The sequence below is a fragment of the Lissotriton helveticus genome, chromosome 5_1 (genome assembly GCF_964261635.1).
Source record: "Lissotriton helveticus chromosome 5_1, aLisHel1.1, whole genome shotgun sequence".
NCBI lineage: Eukaryota > Metazoa > Chordata > Amphibia > Caudata > Salamandridae > Lissotriton > Lissotriton helveticus.
In genome coordinates, this window is record NC_136065.1 from 1,166,457,907 (window position 1) to 1,166,476,205 (window position 18,299).

Below are 18,299 nucleotides of genomic sequence, written 5' to 3' on the forward strand. Positions count from 1 at the left end.
GGCGCCAAATACCAAGGCTGAGTAGTGTTGACGTCACCTCAGGCCTCTGTAGCCCACTACTTGACCCTGCTGCTCCTTTATTTCACTTTAGCCGGTCCCTGCTTTCTTCCTGCGTGCCTGTTTTCCCGTCTTTCCCTTTCTTTTGCTCTCACGTTTATATGTTTTTCTCTCTCTTGCTCGCATTCATTACAAGATGAGAAAAAAGTATTTGCTGGTCCCCAACAATGGTTGCCAGTGGGCCCCATTGGCAACCACTGGCTCACATTAAGCACCGACCAATGCATACAATTGTGTCACACTGTACCACGTGTCATTTTGTGTCTCAATGTACCATACTCTAAGGTTCTATCACTGCCATCCCTTATAAGTGAATGGAATATTTTTATGAGGTACCGTATGTACAATGTCAGCTATGCACAAATGTGGTAGATTTTACACTGTTGTGCATTTTTGTGTAAAGGTGTGTAAAAGCGGCTGAACATTTCAAAATATCCCCATTTACCTCAGAAGGTTCCACTCCAGGTTAATCTTGCTTAAGGGAATACCCTGCCCAACATCAGTTTCGCAGAGAAACATAATAAGTCAGAAGGTCCACTTAATAACTGAGTTCTAGATCAGGGAAAAGTTAAAGGTTTTTATTACAAAATCAAGTGGTAAAGAAAACAATGACATAAAAGGCTCAGAATTATTTATTGATTTATCGCCTATTCTGTATAACTCTGCAATTTTAAGTCTCACATGAGTAGCAAAATCAAGAAGAGTCAGACAGCATCCTCAATTAAACAGGAAAGTCTGCAAGGAAAAGCATGGTGAGCCCCCAAGCCAAGAGGTTCTTATACACAAATCTCACATGGATTATTCGTTAAAGGCACAAATTTGATTTATTTTGAGAAATCAGAGTTCATCACGTAAATTTCATTATAAATTAACACTATCGCCTTTGCTAAGTAAACATGATGCTGATCAGTGATTCAGACTTCCGGAGAAGTTTTGAACATAACTTGCTACAATTAACAACAGCTATTTATGAGCATGCTAAATGAACTCTGTCCCAAAAACATAAAAAATAAAAAATCTTGAATGTTGCTACCTTCTAGTACACTAGTAGTTTCATCTTTTAGTGGACCACTGTACTGTTGTTAATCAAACACACATTACATCAATTGTTTTTGATTTCGCGGAGCCTGTCGGGAGAATGATGCGTTAGGGGACCTGGTTGAAGGGACGGATGAAGGAGTGAAAACACAGAGACAGGAACAGCATACATTTGAACTAATATGGCAGTTTTACTAAAATGTTGAATAACCAAAACATCTTAATAAATGAACTACTAAACTTTACATTAAACTTGTTTCAACTACATACATACTACTTTATTGTTTGCGTATAGAATTGATCATAAAATTCATTAATACCCAATATTATTTGTAATGTGGAAAAATATAAACCTAAAGACAAACCCCTCACAAGTGATAAAGGAGATTGTTATATGGATGGTGGTGGCCTTACAATTGATATTGAAAACCCCCAAAACTCATAGGTTTTTGGGTGTTCATTAGGATTACTCCAGGATATCTGTGAATTTCGTATATTTCCAGAAATGCTCCCGGAATTGTTAATAAATCCTCAAAAAGATGAAAATGTAACCTAAATCGTGGAAAACTGTGGAAGTAAAAATCAATTGTTTGATAGAAGGAGCAAAGACCAACAGATACACTGTGCAAACACTAAGGGCCTGAGTAAGAGTTTCGTGGAGGTGTTACTCCAGTATAAACATGCATGATGGATAGCCCGTCTGCCTTATTACAAGTGCATTATCTCCTGTGGCAATTGTAATAAAGAAGATAGGATGTCTGTCGCATTTGTAATGGAGTAACCTGTCCGCCAAACTCTAAATCAGACTCTACATCTTTTCTGCACTGAGCTTGTCAGTGAGCTCACTGCAATGCTTCTCTAAGAACGATTTTAACTAGCGCCCACAATATATTTTCATTGTGGAAAACATTATTACGCAATTAATTTCATAGAAGCCTTTTCAGTGTAGATCCATACTGAAACATGTCTGGAGCTGAAGAGAATCCTTTAATGCTCATTGTTAGCATACACTGTTTTCAGATTGTCCAAAATGTAACCAACCAGTTACAAGATTATACATTGAGAGATGGTTAGAGGACCTTGTAAAAAAGGCAAATCTACAGGAGGCATCATGAAGCGTTGTATCTGAATTAGGAAGGTTTTTAAAGTATCTAGCGTTTGTTCATTATCGTTTAGGGTAATTAGAATGTGCATTAAAGGATAGGTGTGTTCAGTTTTTGTTTTGCATTCTGCTGATAGTTTGAATCTAGTAGTAGTTGAATTCTGAATGACGAACACCGCTGCCCGAGTTATCAAATATCAAATATTGCTGCTTTCAACTCATTTGTCTTTTCATGCTGACCTGCTAGTGGGTTTTCTCGGTCTAATAGAAATGAAGGACAGGGCACTCATGCTGTTTTTACCTTTTTGTTGTTAACTGATGTGCTCTGCAGATGGAAGGTTCTGGAAGTTCTCCCGTGCCCGAGAGTCCACCAATGGACGAAGATGAAGGTGGGGATGCAGACACGGTCGACGCCAGGCCAGACAGAAGTATACGACTTCCATTTCTGCACAAGTAAGAGCAGTTGCACATTTCACAAATATAGGGCAAACATGTTTCTATTGCATTGCTGTTTGCCCGTTTTTCAATTATACCCTTGCCAAAAAGGCTCTGTTTTTGTTCGTTTGTCCGTGTGTGCTTACTCTTCTAGTCCCTTTCGAAGTCTATATGCAATTGCAAAGATTTTGTTTTGCTCCAATTGATTGTTTTTAGAGTGGGCGTACTTCAAAAGGCTCTTCTCTGCATTTCAAAAGGACAGAGAGCTGCATTTCCAGAGAATACGGATGTGCTATCTCCATCTTTTGGGTCGAGGCAGTGTTTTTTTAGTTTCATAACTTGGTTTTTGAGGGAGTGTACCAACTTACTGGAAGTGAACGAATACAGCAAAGTGGCTGTCGAGAGTTAAGGTTGAACAACTATGTTGACAGGGTTGAGGACAATAAAAAAAATCCACGTATGTGTGTGTATGCTTATTAACCTGTTAATATAGTCACTTGAGTATATAAACTTCAACAATGTCCTCAGAAATGTTGCTGTAAGTGCATTAGAAACTATAAGCCTTGTACATATTGAGTGATTGTCCTAAAATCCCAGTACAATGCTCAGAGCCCTGCTTTACTTAAGAGGAAAATTCACCACGTGTCAGAGAGATTGATGTTTATTTTGATTTCCAGAAGCAATACACTGCTTTGGGGGTGGGGTGTAGCACTCGTGGGGTTCTCGGGGCCCTTTGGAAAATGCTGACTGGCCTGCTATTTTGGGCTACTCTGCTTAGAATATCCGGCTCTGGCTTAGTATAATCTCCTTGTAGAGGATTAGAGGCAGAAGCAGAGCCCTTGAACAGGCCATGTCTCTCATGGACACCGGGAGGATGTCTGTGGCCACAGGTTAGATTTGGGGCCAAGCTCTGAGCTGAGTTATAGTGTTAAGGGGTCTGTAGCTTTAAGGCTCTCGAGCATCATGTCCCATTCCATGGTTGTCGGCTGTTTCCATAACCCCATGTACTCCTCCCTACGGATTGTCGCGCTTTCTGCTCTACCCCATCATATTAACTCTTCCTGCCACCCCCGCACCGTTGGCACCAAGGCCGATTTCCATCTCGTGGTGATAGAACTTTTTGCTATGACTAAGGCCAAGTCTGCAAACTGGAGCTACACCCTTTGCATCTTAGGGCGACTGCACAGCCCCAGTATGCATCGCTCTGCATTGTCCCAGCCATGGGTCCCAGTCACACCAGCAACCCTCGTCCAGAAGCCTGCCAGTCGCGGGCACGCCCATATCATGTGTAGTAGGTCAGCGTCGTCTACACGGCATCTTGGGCAGTGTTCCCGCGCCTCCGGGTATATGCAGTTTAAGCGGTCTGGAGTAAGATAGCTCCTGTGTAATATCCTATACTGTATGAACTTAAATTTAGCATTGCGGGATACCCTCTTGGGGTATTCAAAGAGAGTGGCCCAGTCAATGTCTGATATGTGTTTTCCAAGGGTTATGGCCCATTTTCCTCTGAGTGTCGTTAGAGGAATCGCTGCATGTGCGCGGATGCCTCTGTAAAGCCACCTCACCAGGTGACGACCCTCTCCCATCAGATACAGGGCGTGGCCTAGCTAGTGAGTAGGGGGTTCTACCCCACCTGGGGCCCAGTGTTTCTTTACATATTTGTTGATGGCTGCGTGTAGTATAAAAAGAGAACTCTGGACCCCCTGCTCCCGAGCAAAATTCTCATGGTGCATCATTGTGCCATCCATAAACAACGCCCCCACAGTGGATACCCCCCTCTTCACCGAGTTCCTTATGCAACTTGTTACCAACCCAGAGGGCATGGGATCCCAAGCTGCGGGGTATTAGGGGCATATGGGTCCCGATGCCTGGTATACTGTAACGCTCATCTCCAATAGGTTAGGGCTATCTGGAGCAGAAGTGGGGCTGCAACTGGAATCCGACCCTGAGGTAAAAGTAGTGTACGAAGGGTGCCTCGGGCCAGAGATTGTGGCATATAACCTAACTTACGTAAATAATGCCCCGCCAGCCAGTATGCAAGCCATTGCAGCTGACTCGTGACACAGTATGCCCGAAAGTCTGGAGCCCCCATGCCCCTTAACCAGAATGCATTATATGCACAAAGTGCTGTAGAATAGTTTCTTGTCGGGTCAGTCTGGAAATTACAGAAGCTGCCGTTGCAGCTATTCCATAGATAGTGCCAATCATTTTCAAACCTTCAACCCCACTCTACAACACATAGCTGTCTCTTTAAATCAAAGGAGCGGCCCTCTATGGGGCTGAGCTGTGGGGTCTCAATAATGCATAAGAGTTGACCAGGCCCGAAAATAAGTTTATAAGGGCAATCAAGAACCTCCCAGGATGCACACCCTTAATACCCCTTAGATCTGATCTAGGGTTAAGATGCATAGGATATTATGCCATCCTAAGGGCGCTCACCTTTTGGTTAAGAATCTGGGTGAGTAGCACGAAGGTACCACTAAGGTGTGCTATGGGCGAACTCCTTGATTTACATAAAAAAAACGGGGTGGGTTAGCCGAGAATCTCTATGAAAAAACTGCAACTCCCAAAACAAAAAGGTGGACTAGGATTACCCAACTTCAGGAATTACCAAACGGCCTTTTTATGTAAACAAGGAATTTCCTGGTTCCATGAAACACCTGGCTACACGCCGCTATGGGTAAACATAGAGAAAGCTATCATAGGTAAAGCCCCTCTGGCAGCAATATTAACCATGGACCTGTCCCACCTCATGCACTCCAAATACATCATGCTTAATACCAAAAGGGCTCTACTCAGACTAGACCAAACACATAAATCCGGCCTACAGATAGGGAAGTCGGCTTCCTCATCTCTATGGTGTAATCCACTCATAAAGGTTAATGGCTCGTCCCCTTTTTGGAAACATTGGTCGGACAAAGGACTCAATGTTGTCTCAGATCTCTACGACAAGCATGCACCGCTGCCCTTCTCTTCGATTCAATCTAAACACTCCCTTGAACCGATTGACTTCTATGCTTTCCTAAAGCTAAAATCAGCTATGTCTACACGCACATTCATACACTTGACACTGTGGTTAGTAAAGATACTCCCTCTTCTACAATCTTCAGGTCATTTTGTATCTAAAGTTTACAAGCTGCTCACACCAACCTTGAGTAAAACACTAAGACGTAACGAAATTAAATGGGAATCAGAACCTAATGACACTGGCATAATTATGGATTGGGATAGGATACACGCTTCAGCCCTCACACACAAAGTATCGCCAATCCTCTCACAGACCAAATACATGATCCTCAATAGGGTGTTCTGGACCCCCCAGAAGCTATTTAAACTAAAGCTAAGAGACACCCCCACTTGTTGGAACTGCTCCCTGGCTGACGGGGATCTACCGCATATGCTATTCCACTGTACCTTGTTGGAGAAATATTGGTCCGAAATATTTGACTATATTGAACGCATATTTAACATCACACCAACGAGGGTAATCATTTACATAATTCTGGGGGCCATTGACCCATTGATAGAAAAAGACAACGACCGCCAACTCCTGGACTTGTTCCTCACCTTGGCGTGCAAGGTCGTTCTTTGCCACTGGAAGACAGCTTCCGAGGTCTCTTTCAATGCTTGGAGTGAGTGGTTGGCTTGTATTAGAGGGGTGGACAATCCGGCCCTGAACTCTTCCCCATGGCACACTACAAGCAAGAGACTATGGTCTTCACTGGACGCAGCCTCCCTCTATTTCAAGCCACCATAAGGGGTCTTCACTTATGGATACACATCATATTGTACTGGGTAGTTTTGGCACATGCATTGTTTGTTAAACCAATTCTGGTTGCACACCTTGATTCGTATACTTTTTAGGCGCATCAGCACATCGGTTTCATACAATTCTTATAATTTTCAGAATTGATTATCAATCTAAGCCCACAATGTTATCATAAGCATGTTGTATTGTGCTATTGTACTGCTGAATGTCAACTATGATTCCCATGATCAACCATTTGACACTTTATTGTATGGATTACCATCTCAAGTATCAATACCGACTGTGTGATTGTCAAATGTTAATCAGTGATAACGATGTGGATCTGGTTTGCTCTTATTTTACTCTTATTTCACTTTCTTCTCTTCATATCTTCTTACTTTATTACTTTCATTGACCACTGTAGTGTACTCACATGACTGTATCGCATTAATGTCTGTACATTTGCTTTCTGTTTTATGAATAAAAAAGACTTGAACACAAAAAAAAACAAAAAAACAACGGGGTGGGTCAAATGGCTCAAACAATTGAGGGATTAGTTCACCAAGCTTAGTATGAGTTATTTATGGGATGATCCAGGGTGTATCCAGAAGGCGACTATTCAGTTTTAAAAAAAAAGTTTCTGGGCTTTTATGGACCATGAATTCTTGATAAATAATTCTAATGGCCGGGGGGCGCTAGAGGGCGCACAAGCGGAATGGCTGCTTAGTCTCGCAGCTCCCGCTCCTTGGGACACTATCCTTCTAATATCCTCTACCAAAGGGATCCAAAACGGCCTGAATTCCGGACAAGTTGCAGCACGACATCTATCCCTGCACTCGGTCCAAATCTGGTGACGCTGGGGGACTCGGGCCGGAGCGGCGCCGCTTTGAACATTCGCTGACGGCTGCTGCGGTGCGGTGGAGTGCGCGAGTCCGGCCACGCTGGGCTACTACAGGCCGGGGATTGCCACGAGGAGCTGGGCCTCTCCCCGAGAAGACTGGTGGACCTCTGGACGGATCTTCACCGGCGGACCCGCGATCGGGGTGAGTGGCGGTCGGCTCGGCGGTGCGGAGACCCCCCCGCCCCCCTCACCCCTTCTCGCTGCGTTCGCCTCTCCCGCTGGTGGAGCTGCCACTGCCCTCTGTATAACGGGCCGCCGGGACACGGACACCTCACTGCCTGCCCGATCCCTGGAGAGTGCCGGACCTGCTCGGTGGGAAACGGCACGGAACAGTGCACTACCCGGCGAGGGGGCTGACCCTTGGACCTGGGCTCTCGAGCTAGCTACCACTCCTGCATTGAGCCTCGGCTGGCCCTGACCACCTGCATAGTGCCAAGCATCGGGACGCTGTCCCCTTACTGCCAAGAGACTGCACCTTCCACATAGCGGAGGCTGGGACCCACCTCGATCCTCACTCACCCGCCTGGCATCCCTCCTTCATACCGCCAACTGTACATTGTGAGGTGGCCTCGTTGTGGCTAACCCGGATAGAGCATCACACCTGTGTGGCACACCCCCGCTGAGGTCCAGCTGCCCTGCCTCCCACACACGCCTGGACCTGTCGTGCCGCCACGCTACACAGCGACATTGGCGTGCTGGGCCCTACCACCATTGCCATTAAGACTTTGCTACCCCCCTCCCAGCCGCCAGGGCTTCGCCCTGCCTCACCCTTGCTGTGGCCCTACATCCTGGAGATAGTATCCTAGCCAGACAACCTGCAGTGCTACTGCTCCTCACGCTCTTGGAGTGTCGCGCCCCGACGCCATCATGGTGCGGCCGGAGAACCGCCAGACCAAGCTCAGCTTTGATACTGCGAGGAAAGGCGCAAAATCGACGCAGCTGGACCCGGACCCTGGCACGTCGTCCCCGAGGGCCACCGTCCCCTCAGCTAAAGACACTGACCTGTCCAGCCTGCTGCAAGAGATGCGACAGGGCTTCGCCACTGTTGTAGAAAAGGTCGACGGGGTCACCGCGCGGCTGGACGCACTGGTACACAAGGTAGACCGTCACGAGGAACGCCTTACAGCTGCGGAGCAACGGTTCTCTGATACCTCGGATGTTGCCGCATCACACACCACTCAACTGTCCAGGATGGACAACCTCCTCCGGATCATAGCGGCCAAAAATGAGGATTTGGAAGCCCGTAGCCGCCGAAACAACATACGGGTTACCAATGTTCCGGAATCCACAGATACGGGCAGAATGGAGCTGTACGTAGAGAAACTGCTCAAGGGCGCCATCGGAGAGGACGCTTTTTCGCCCCAGTTTATCGTTGAGAGGGCGCACCGCTCTCTGGCGCCTATGCCCAAACCTGGCCTTCCTCCGCGCCCCATCATTGCTCGGCTGCTAAACTACCGCGACCGGGACGCTGCCCTCCGGGCAGCCCGATCTCAAAGATCGCTGCAGTATAATGGAGTCACCTTCTCCATCTACCCAGACTTTACGCCTATGGTGCAGGAGGAGCGGCGCAAGTTTCTCCCGGTGAAGAAAAAACTTTGTGAGGCTCAGATTGACTATGCGCTTTTATACCCTGCAAAGCTGCGAATCACCCACCAGGGCAAGCAACGGTTCTTCACCAACCCACAGAAGGTGGAAGACTTTCTCAAATCGCTCCGGAGAGCACGTAGAGAAGACCGGGATGCGGAGGAGGAACGTGATAATGCAGACCTACCCCCGGCGCCCCACGAAGACTGACTATTGATCTTTGCTACGTTGCACACCCTGCCTACGTCGGCTTTTTCTCATCCCGAACATTGATGCACGGACACAAGAGACCGTATGGACAGGGACGCTGCATGGACTCTTCATCCCTATGGTAACGTAACCCAAGGACCACATTCCTGGCCCTAGTCTCCACCGAGGGCGACACAGTTACGGAGCTGGGGCCTAGGAGGTGGCTGTACGTACTCTATGGCTTACCCCCGCTGGGTGATCCCCTTTGACTTGCTGGAGTTCCAGCTGTTCACGTTGCTTGAGTTGGGGAAGGGGGGAGGGGGGCGGGGTGATGGGTGGGAGTACTTGGCTGCTGGCATGATTGTGATGCTGGGGTGGGTGGTGGGGAGGGGTGTTCTTTTCTTTTTTTTCTCTTTGAGGCACTCATTTCTTAGACTATGTGCTTGGATTATACCTCGGTGTGGGCAACGATGCTGTGGTGCGGAGGTGGTGTATCCGTGCTGCTTATACCGGCGCTGTTATAGTTCTTGCTGTGCTATCCATGGCCACTCCAGCAGTTAACACGCAATTAACTTGTTTATCCTGGAATATAAGAGGGTTGAACAATGCCAGAAAGTGCCGTGATGTCATAGCCTACCTTGATAGAAGTCACGTACAAGTCGCTATGTTACAGGAAACGTATCTGGCGCCACAAGGCGGGACATCGTTCGCGAGTAGGTGGGCCGGAGAACGTGTCTTCTCCTCCTACTCCACCTATTCGAGGGGAGTCGCTATCCTCATTGCCCGCAGGACACCCTTTCAAAAGTATGGAGACTTACTCGACAGGGAGGGCAGATATGCACTATTGTGGGACAGGATAGGCCGGGACACCTTCACATTTGTAACCATGTACGCGCCTAATGTTGACACACCAGCATTTTTCACTACTCTCTGGGGCAAAATCCTCTCCATTGCATCACGACACGTAGTTTGGGGAGGAGACTTCAATCTAGCGATGCAACCACAGTTGGATAGAGCGGATGGGGTCTGCACCTACAAGCCCAGAGCACGGGAGGCACTAGAGGGTATCGTTGAGGAGGGCGGACTGTTGGACGCCTGGCGGCACTTGCACCCCCTGGGGCGGGAGGGCACACACTTTACATCATATACCGGGACTTGGGCACGGCTAGACTATTTCCTCATCACAAGAGATGTCGCTGTTGACTTGGTGGGGGTTCGTCATCTGCCGAGGACGTACTCTGATCACAGCCCTGTCTTGCTCCACTTTCGTACACCAGGCTGGGACAGCCCTCGACCGCAATGGAGACTTCGCCCTGATATCCTCCTTGATAACCTGTTTCGTACTGAACTAGGGGAAGAGATCGCAGATTTCTTCACTAGGAATAAGGGATCAGTAGACTCAGTTGAGCACATATGGGAGGCATTCAAGGTCACAATCAGAGGGTATTGCATTTCCAAAGGCCATGGCGTACTACGCACCATCCTCGCATCACTTAGCACATTGGAGAAAGAGCTGCGTGATCTAGAACTGCGAATGGTTTGCGACCCCAGCCCCGACTTACAGGCCGATTTTAGGGAGACACTGTCACGATACGAGGAGGAGGCTGCGCGGGAAGCAAAGTTTAGGGGAAAACACTGGCAGGCCCGTAAATATTGCGAGGGGGACAGGCCCGGAAAGGCGCTAGCTGCGATTACACAATCACCGCGAGCTCGTAACACCATACTAGAACTCACCGACACCTCTGGCACTGCTATTAGGGACTCGGATGCGATCCTCGATACTTTCGTGGCACACTATCACTCACTCTACACCTCCACTGTAGGGCCCGACGTATCCTATGCTGACTACCTCAGCGACAATTGCGCTGTGTTGGCTTAGCGACGGCGATAGAGGGTTCCTTGCGGCTCCGTTCGAGCAAGACGAAATACGCGAGGCCATTATGTCCCTCAAGAATGGCAAAGCCCCTGGGCTCGATGGCATACCAGCCGAATTCTACAAGGCTTATATTGACATCATGGCCCCGGTACTCAGCGAGGTCTTCTCAGAATCCTTAGGTGATGGAGTACTCCCTTGTTCCATGCGCGAGGTGGTGATTACCTCCCTCCTTAAACCCAATAAGGACCCCAACTCTTGTAATTCCTATCGTCCGCTCTCCCTCCTAAATTGCGACGTCAAAGTACTTGCTAAGGTCTTGGCCACCCGGCTGTCGCTGTTAATGACCAGACTCGTGCTGCCCGACCAATCGGGATTTGTGGCGGGCAGGTCTACCTCCCATAACCTCCGCACGCTCTTTTCCCTGCTCCGCACGGTACACCCTGACACACCCGTGGCGGCCATTTTTCTGGACGCAACCAAGGCGTTCGATTCTGTCGAATGGCCGTACCTGTTCTCTGTGCTAGCTCATATGGGATTTCCTAAATTATTTATATCCTGGGTCCACCTGCTGTATACTCGCCCTATGGCAAGAGTACTGATCAACGGTCATCTATCACAGCCCATCGCACTAACCAGGGGTACGAGACAGGGGTGCCCTCTCTCTCCCCTATTGTTCGCCATCGCTGTTGAACCTCTTGCCTGTAGGCTGCGTCAGCTACATCGCGGCGGCGCAGTGCAATGCCTGCAGCGCCAGATTGATGTGTCACTCTATGCGGATGACATCACGCTATATGTCAAGCATCCCGAAACATATCTCAATCCGTTGCTTAGGGAGTTTGTTCTGTATGGAGGGATGTCCGGAGTCCATATCAACTGGTCCAAGTCGCAACTGCTCCCCCTGACTGATGCGGTGACTGACTTCCCCCTTGATTACCCACTAGAGTGGTGTCGGTCTGATATCCGCTATCTTGGGGTCTGCATTTCAAGAGACAGAGACTAGACGCTGCGATCCAACTACGGTGTAGCGATAACCAAACTGATTGCTTCAGTGGACCGCTGGATCACCCTGCCGCTTTCCATGGCCGGGAGAGCGTCGCTCATAAAAATGGTGATACTCCCCCGCTTCCTTTATCTCTTTGTCAATATACCGTACTTCCCTGGCGCTAATTTCTTCCGAACCCTGCGGTCGGAGCTGCGACGGCTCTTTTGGGGAGGCAAGAATCCCCGACTCAAGTGGTCTACCATTACCCTCCCCTATGAGAAGGGAGGTTTCGATGTCCCTGATTTCGAGGCCTACTATCAGTGTGCGCAGGCGCATTTCGCTTACCACTGGATGGCCCCTACTCCCTTTATGCCGCATGTAGCAGTGGAGGACTGGATCGTACATCCCCTCCCGCTTAATGGTTTGCTTCACTGTCCTGAATCTGCCATTACTACACCGAATACGTCGGTCTCCTGCACATTAGATGCATGGCGCCGCATCACCAAGAACTTGGTATGTGAATTTCTCTACTCGCCCAAGCTACCGCTCACGCATCACCCTGATCTTACCCTTTTGGGGGAACTGGGCTTTCGCAACCTCTGTGCAAAGCTGCGAGTCTCTTGCTGGGGAGACCTCTTCTCCAATGGCACCTTCAAGTCGGCAGACCTGTTCTTTGCTGCACAAGACCGCACTCCCCTTGACCTCTTCTACTATGTGCGGCTACGGGCGGGGATGAGAGACATCCTACCAGACTTTCCCAGGGAGCCCGACACCTTACCTCCGCTACACTTTTTATTAAGCTCACAAGATGGGGCCCACCTGGTCTCCGGCCTTTATCGCCAAATCAGGGGAGCTGTCCCGGTGTCAGAGTCCAATGCGCGGCTGCGCTGGTCTGCCGAACTCGGTCTCGACATATCAGATGAGCAGTGGGATCGCTGCTGCGCGCTCACCTCTCGCATTTCTGCCAGCAGCAGATTAAAGATCATTCATTATAAATACTTGCAGCGAGTATACTACACGCCGGCGAGGAAGCGGCGCTTCGGCCTGGCGGATGATGACCGCTGTGAACGCTGCCATGTCGCTGGTGCCGACTTTCTCCACTTGGCGTGGGCGTGCCCTCAGGTGGCGGACTTCTGGCACCAAGTGCTGGATGCTCTTGCGGAGATGGTTGAAGAACCAATGCCTTCCGACCCACTGGTGGCCCTACTCGGGGACACTGTCCGTTTTCCTAGATCCTGCCGGAAATTTGTTGACACTGCGCTCCTGCTGGCCAAGAGACGCGTGGCGTGCCGATGGGGACGGGGCAGGGCGCCCAAATTTAAGGATTGGCTGGGCGACCTAACATACTGCCAAGATCAGCATACGACATTTGCTGAACTGCTGCCCATCTCGAGTCGCCCCGGCGACATTTGGGACCCACTGATGCGATATCTCCTCACACGCTCAGATGATGCGAACCAGGGGGGCGATCAACCCATAATAGATTAGCACACTGTTCCATTCCTGGGCCTGGCTGGGGACCCTGCTTCTACGCGCATGCCTCCTCCTTATGTTATGTTATGTTAATTATATTTTTATCGCGCACAGCTGCCCCAGCGAAGGGGCGTCCTGGCGCTTTTGACAGATACTACAACATAACACACAATAAAAAGGAAAGGGCAACTATTCAGAGACGGGAAACAAGAAGGTTTTAATCGCCTGCCTAAAGGCAAGCAGGTCGTCAAGAGCGCGGATGCGGACCGGGAGCGAGTTCCATAATCCTGCCGCAAGCACCCGGAAGGAGCGGCCACCCATTCTGCTCAGTTTGAAACGGGGGCATACTGCCAAGTGGAGCGTCTCGGATCTCAAGGATCTTGAGGGGATATAGGGGGTAAGAAGGTTGGCAAGTGCCGGCGGCGAGGAGAGCTTCAGAATTTTAAAGGCCAGACACAGCGCTTTGAACTTAATTCGCTGTCTGACCGGGAGCCAGTGTAGGGCCACGATAGTACCAGACACCGAGCAATGTCTGGGAAGGCCCACAATGGCTCGTGCCGCGGCGTTTTGAACCCTTTGGAGCCTAGAGGACTCTGCTTGATTCATTCCTAACAGCAGCGAACTACCGTAGTCCAGCCGGGATAGTATTGATGCCTGGACCACAAGCTGTCTGGTAGGGGGGTCAAAATACTTTAAAACCGGCCTTATCCCCCGCAGGATGCCATAACATGTGGCCGCCACCTTCTTGGTATGATCCATAAAGGTGAGTGCAGAGTCCAGCCAGATGCCAAGATTTCTTACTCCAGAGGCAGGAATCGGAGTGACACCCAACTCTGGTGGCCACCATTGATTTCCCCAAAGCTCCGCGTGCTTCCCTAAAACCAACACCTCAGTTTTGGTGGCATTCAACTGAAGGCAGTTGGTCCGAAGCCAGCTTGCTACTGCCACAAGACCCTCTCGGAATCTGGGGGCCTCCACCTCAGGGTCTCCACTAAGTGTCACCGCCAGCTGTGTGTCGTCAGCATATGAGGTCATCGTCAGACCCCACTGTTTGACGACCACAGCTAGCGGTTTCACATAGAGGTTGAACATTGTAGGGCTCAACGAGGATCCCTGTGGGACTCCCAGCTCAAAGGAATAGGTGGCGGATTGACCTGGTGGTATAGCCACTTTAAAGGTTCGCTCCGATAGAAAGGAACGGAACCACTGGAGAGCGATGTCCGTGACTCCAGCTTCCTGTAAGCGTTGGATCAATATATGGTGGGACACAGTGTCAAAGGCAGCGCTTAGATCTAATAACAAAAGCGCTGCCGTATGACCCGAGTCAAGTACCTGGCGAAGATGTTCCGTGATGTAGAGTAATGCCGTCTCGGTACTGTGTCCTGACCGGAAGCCATTCTGACTGGGATCTAATATCTGGTTACGAGCCAGATGCTCAGACAGAATTGAGTTGACATGGGCTTCCGTTACTTTAGCTATCCAAGGCAGAAGGGATATCGGTCTGTAGTTTTCTGGCATCCGGGGGTCAGAGTTGGCCTTTTTTAAAATAGGGGTAATCACTGCCTGTTTCCATGCAGTGGGTACCATTCCATGGGACAGTGACATATTGATTAACTTCAATATGGGGCCTCGACACAACGGGGAAAGTGTGTTGATAAAAGCTGGCTTCAACGGGTCTAGAGGTGAGCCTGACTTAACCCTAAGGCTAAGCCTGTCAAAGGTTTCAATAGACAGGTCCGGTAGAATAGCCAGGGTCTCATATCCCAACGCATCGGGATCGGTTACCTCTAGATTTGAACCGCCTATATCAAATCCTTGGTAGATTTTTCTCACTTTCTCTAAGAAAAAAGTGGCCAAATTGTCACAATGGGAGTCTGTGCAAATCACCTCCGAGGTGGCTCTTTTAGTCATCAGATCCTTCAGGACCTTGAAAATCAGTTTCGAGGGATTGGAACTGAGTGCAAATTCCTGAGCGTAAAAAGCAGCTCGTGTTCTGCAAATAGCCCTATGATATGACTTCAGATCAGCGAAGTACCGGATTTTCAGAGCAGGATCATAAGATCTTCTCCATGCCCTCTCTGTTTTTCGGCAAGATTTTTTCAGCTCTGCGAGAGCCTCATTATACCAAGGGCTAGGTGTTTTTGTCCGGCCTTTCGACCACCGCATAGGTATAAGAGAGTCCAGAGCGTCGGTGATCCAGGTACAGAACTGATGGTAGCCTTGGTTCACATTTGCAAGTGTGCTCAAAGGTTTCTGTTCCAATAAACTGTAAAACTCTTCGAGTTTAAGCTTGTACCAAGGTCTTTTTAAGGTAGGCCTGTCCACCGATTTAAAAGGCTTATCGTAGACCGAACAGAAGGCTTCCACTAGCAAATGATCCGTCCAGCCCATCAGCAAAGGGTCTGACACCTTCACCTCCTCAAGTGTGGAAAAAAAGGGGTCCAAAATATGGCCTCCTGAGTGGGTAGGAACGGTGACAAGCTGGATAAGTTGAAGGGCTTCCAGATCCGCCAACAAAGTGCTCACGGTTGTGGATGACCCATTATCAAAATGGATGTTAAGGTCCCCCAAGATGTTAAAGTTGGCACAACCAAGCGCTATAGGGCTGACCATATCGGCCAGTGCGGAACTGAAGACAGAATCATTGCCGGGAGGGCGGTAAATGAGCATACCGCTGAATGTGAAGTGATGACTAAAAGCAACTTTAAAAATGGCGCTTTCACATGCGGGTAGTCCTGAAAGTTTCCATTCAGCTGGAAAACAGGATTTGACTGCCATAGCAATACCACCTCCTCTAGTGGCCCTATTGGCCGTGAAGATCGTATAATTCTGTGGAAAGGCTAAATTCAGTATGGCAGAATCCGAGTCCTGAAGCCAGGTTTCGGTCAGTAAGAAAAGATCAGGGTCATCTTTCTCAACCAGTTCACGAATGAACTGATAATGTTTGGCCAGGGACCTGACATTCAAGCACCAGATCCGAAGATCCCGAGACGCAGCACGCTTACGTATGGTGGTATTAGCGTCTTCCAGGGAGAGGATCTTAGTGGGGCTCGTGAGTGACCAGCCTTTACAAGCACAGCTGTATGGGCCAGCTAAAGGATCTACCGGCTTGCATATACATCCCCTGGACCGTTGTCCTATAGCCAAAAGTTCTGACCGTGTGTACGCAACATCCCACCAGGGAGTGCAAAGTAGCACCGTAAAAGGACCAGAGCCTGCCCGCCTCACGCTACCTCGACGCGGACGAGCGCAGACGGGCAGGACTCTGGCACGACTCCGGCTAAGCGATGGCGACCCACCTGCACGTCCCGCTGCGCGGTAGAGGGGAGCATTAAATAGGCCCTCCAGGCCGAGCGCGAGCGCGATGACGCTCTAAAATGGCCGCCGTCAAAGTTTGAAAGGAGCCCAATCCAAGATGGCGCCTATACAGGGCAACCCCCGGGACCCGGACTCGCCAAAACGGCGATGAAAATTCCTTTAAGTGCGGTAAGAGGGAGGGAGGGGTGTGAAGCCCAGCCTAATGCCGCTAAAACCAGGGAAAAACGAACAAAATATAAGTGAGGCAAATGTCCACACAGGACAAATTAAAATAAGCAGCGCCAGCAGTAGCGCAAGCGCAGTTAGAAAAGTACCTGTCAAGGCAGATATGCTGGTGAAAATGCCTTAAATAGGCCCTCCAGGCCGAGCGCGAGCGCGATGACGCTCTAAAATGGCCGCCGTCAAAGTTTGAAAGGAGCCCAATCCAAGATGGCGCCTATACAGGGCAACCCCCGGGACCCGGACTCGCCAAAACGGCGATGAAAATTCCTTTAAGTGCGGTAAGAGGGAGGGAGGGGTGTGAAGCCCAGCCTAATGCCGCTAAAACCAGGGAAAAATGAACAAAATATAAGTGAGGCAAATGTCCACACAGGACAAATTAAAATAAGCAGCGCCAGCAGTAGCGCAGGCGCAGTTAGAATAGTACCTGTCACTATCGAAGTGGGGCCCCCCCCTAGACTCGACCCCCCCTAGACCCCCCTAGACTCGACCACTGCACACTTGTCAGCCCCCCCCCTCCCCCTGACTCCATGCTCCGCCGGCACCGCGGCTCTGCTCCCTTGGCTTACCACCACTCCCCCTTACTCTCACACAGACTTCTCTATGCCCTGCTGGCAATATGTCGAGACACCCACTGCTGGTTGACTCTCTGGGGCCCCACGCCCGACCTAACTTCTGGCTACTAGATGCCCTCTTGCTGGATTGATTGTGACCTGCACACACTCTTAAACACGCCTCCGCTCACATAGCATGCCACACCTATACACTGCTACTTAACTGACCATGTTGCATGACTTGCCTCATAGTTACTACACTGTTGGGTAATGTTGTTAAGTTGTTTTATTACACACCAAAAAACGGAGAGGGAAGAACGTTCTTTTTTCTCCAATAGAAAACACTGTTCTGCTGCTGTTCATCCTCTTTTACTGTGCCACATCGGAGAAGCACCCCCACTTCCTCCTCTTACGTAATGCCGCCGGGCCTCCGGGATGCCAGCAACAAGGCTGTGTACATTTCCGTTTTTTATTGCTGCCTGCTGCCGGCCTCCGGGTTGTGGGCATGACAAGCTGTGTGACATGTCTCCAAATACACAATAAAGCAGAGTTGAACTCCAAAAAAAAAAAAAAATAAATAAATAATTCTAATGGCCCGCTTACAATAAATTTTCTTAATTTTAAATGTGAGCTTACCTTTGAACAATTTTTAGACGACATTGAGCCCCAGAGCTCAATGTCGTCCAGGCCAGAGCTTTATATTTCCAGTTCAGATATGGGATTTTACCATTGCACACTAGAAGAAGTAATTGAGACAATGCATCTGTTTCATCTATATGCTCTGTGTGTTTGGATACCAGAGACCATAGAACATTTTCTCTTT

At 49.3% G+C, this 18,299-nt stretch overlaps 1 protein-coding gene across 3 annotated transcripts in view; it reads left to right on the forward strand.

Annotated features, from left to right (window-relative positions):
• Nucleotides 1-18,299, forward strand: part of LOC144755187 (caspase-7-like) — a 635,423-nt gene that overhangs the window by 15,868 nt on the left and 601,256 nt on the right. For all 3 annotated transcript variants that reach the window (XM_078643851.1, XM_078643853.1, XM_078643852.1), the window contains exon 2: nucleotides 2,529-2,650. In XM_078643851.1, coding sequence (XP_078499977.1) covers nucleotides 2,529-2,650 — 122 coding nt within the window. The remainder of the gene's footprint in view (nucleotides 1-2,528; nucleotides 2,651-18,299) is intronic.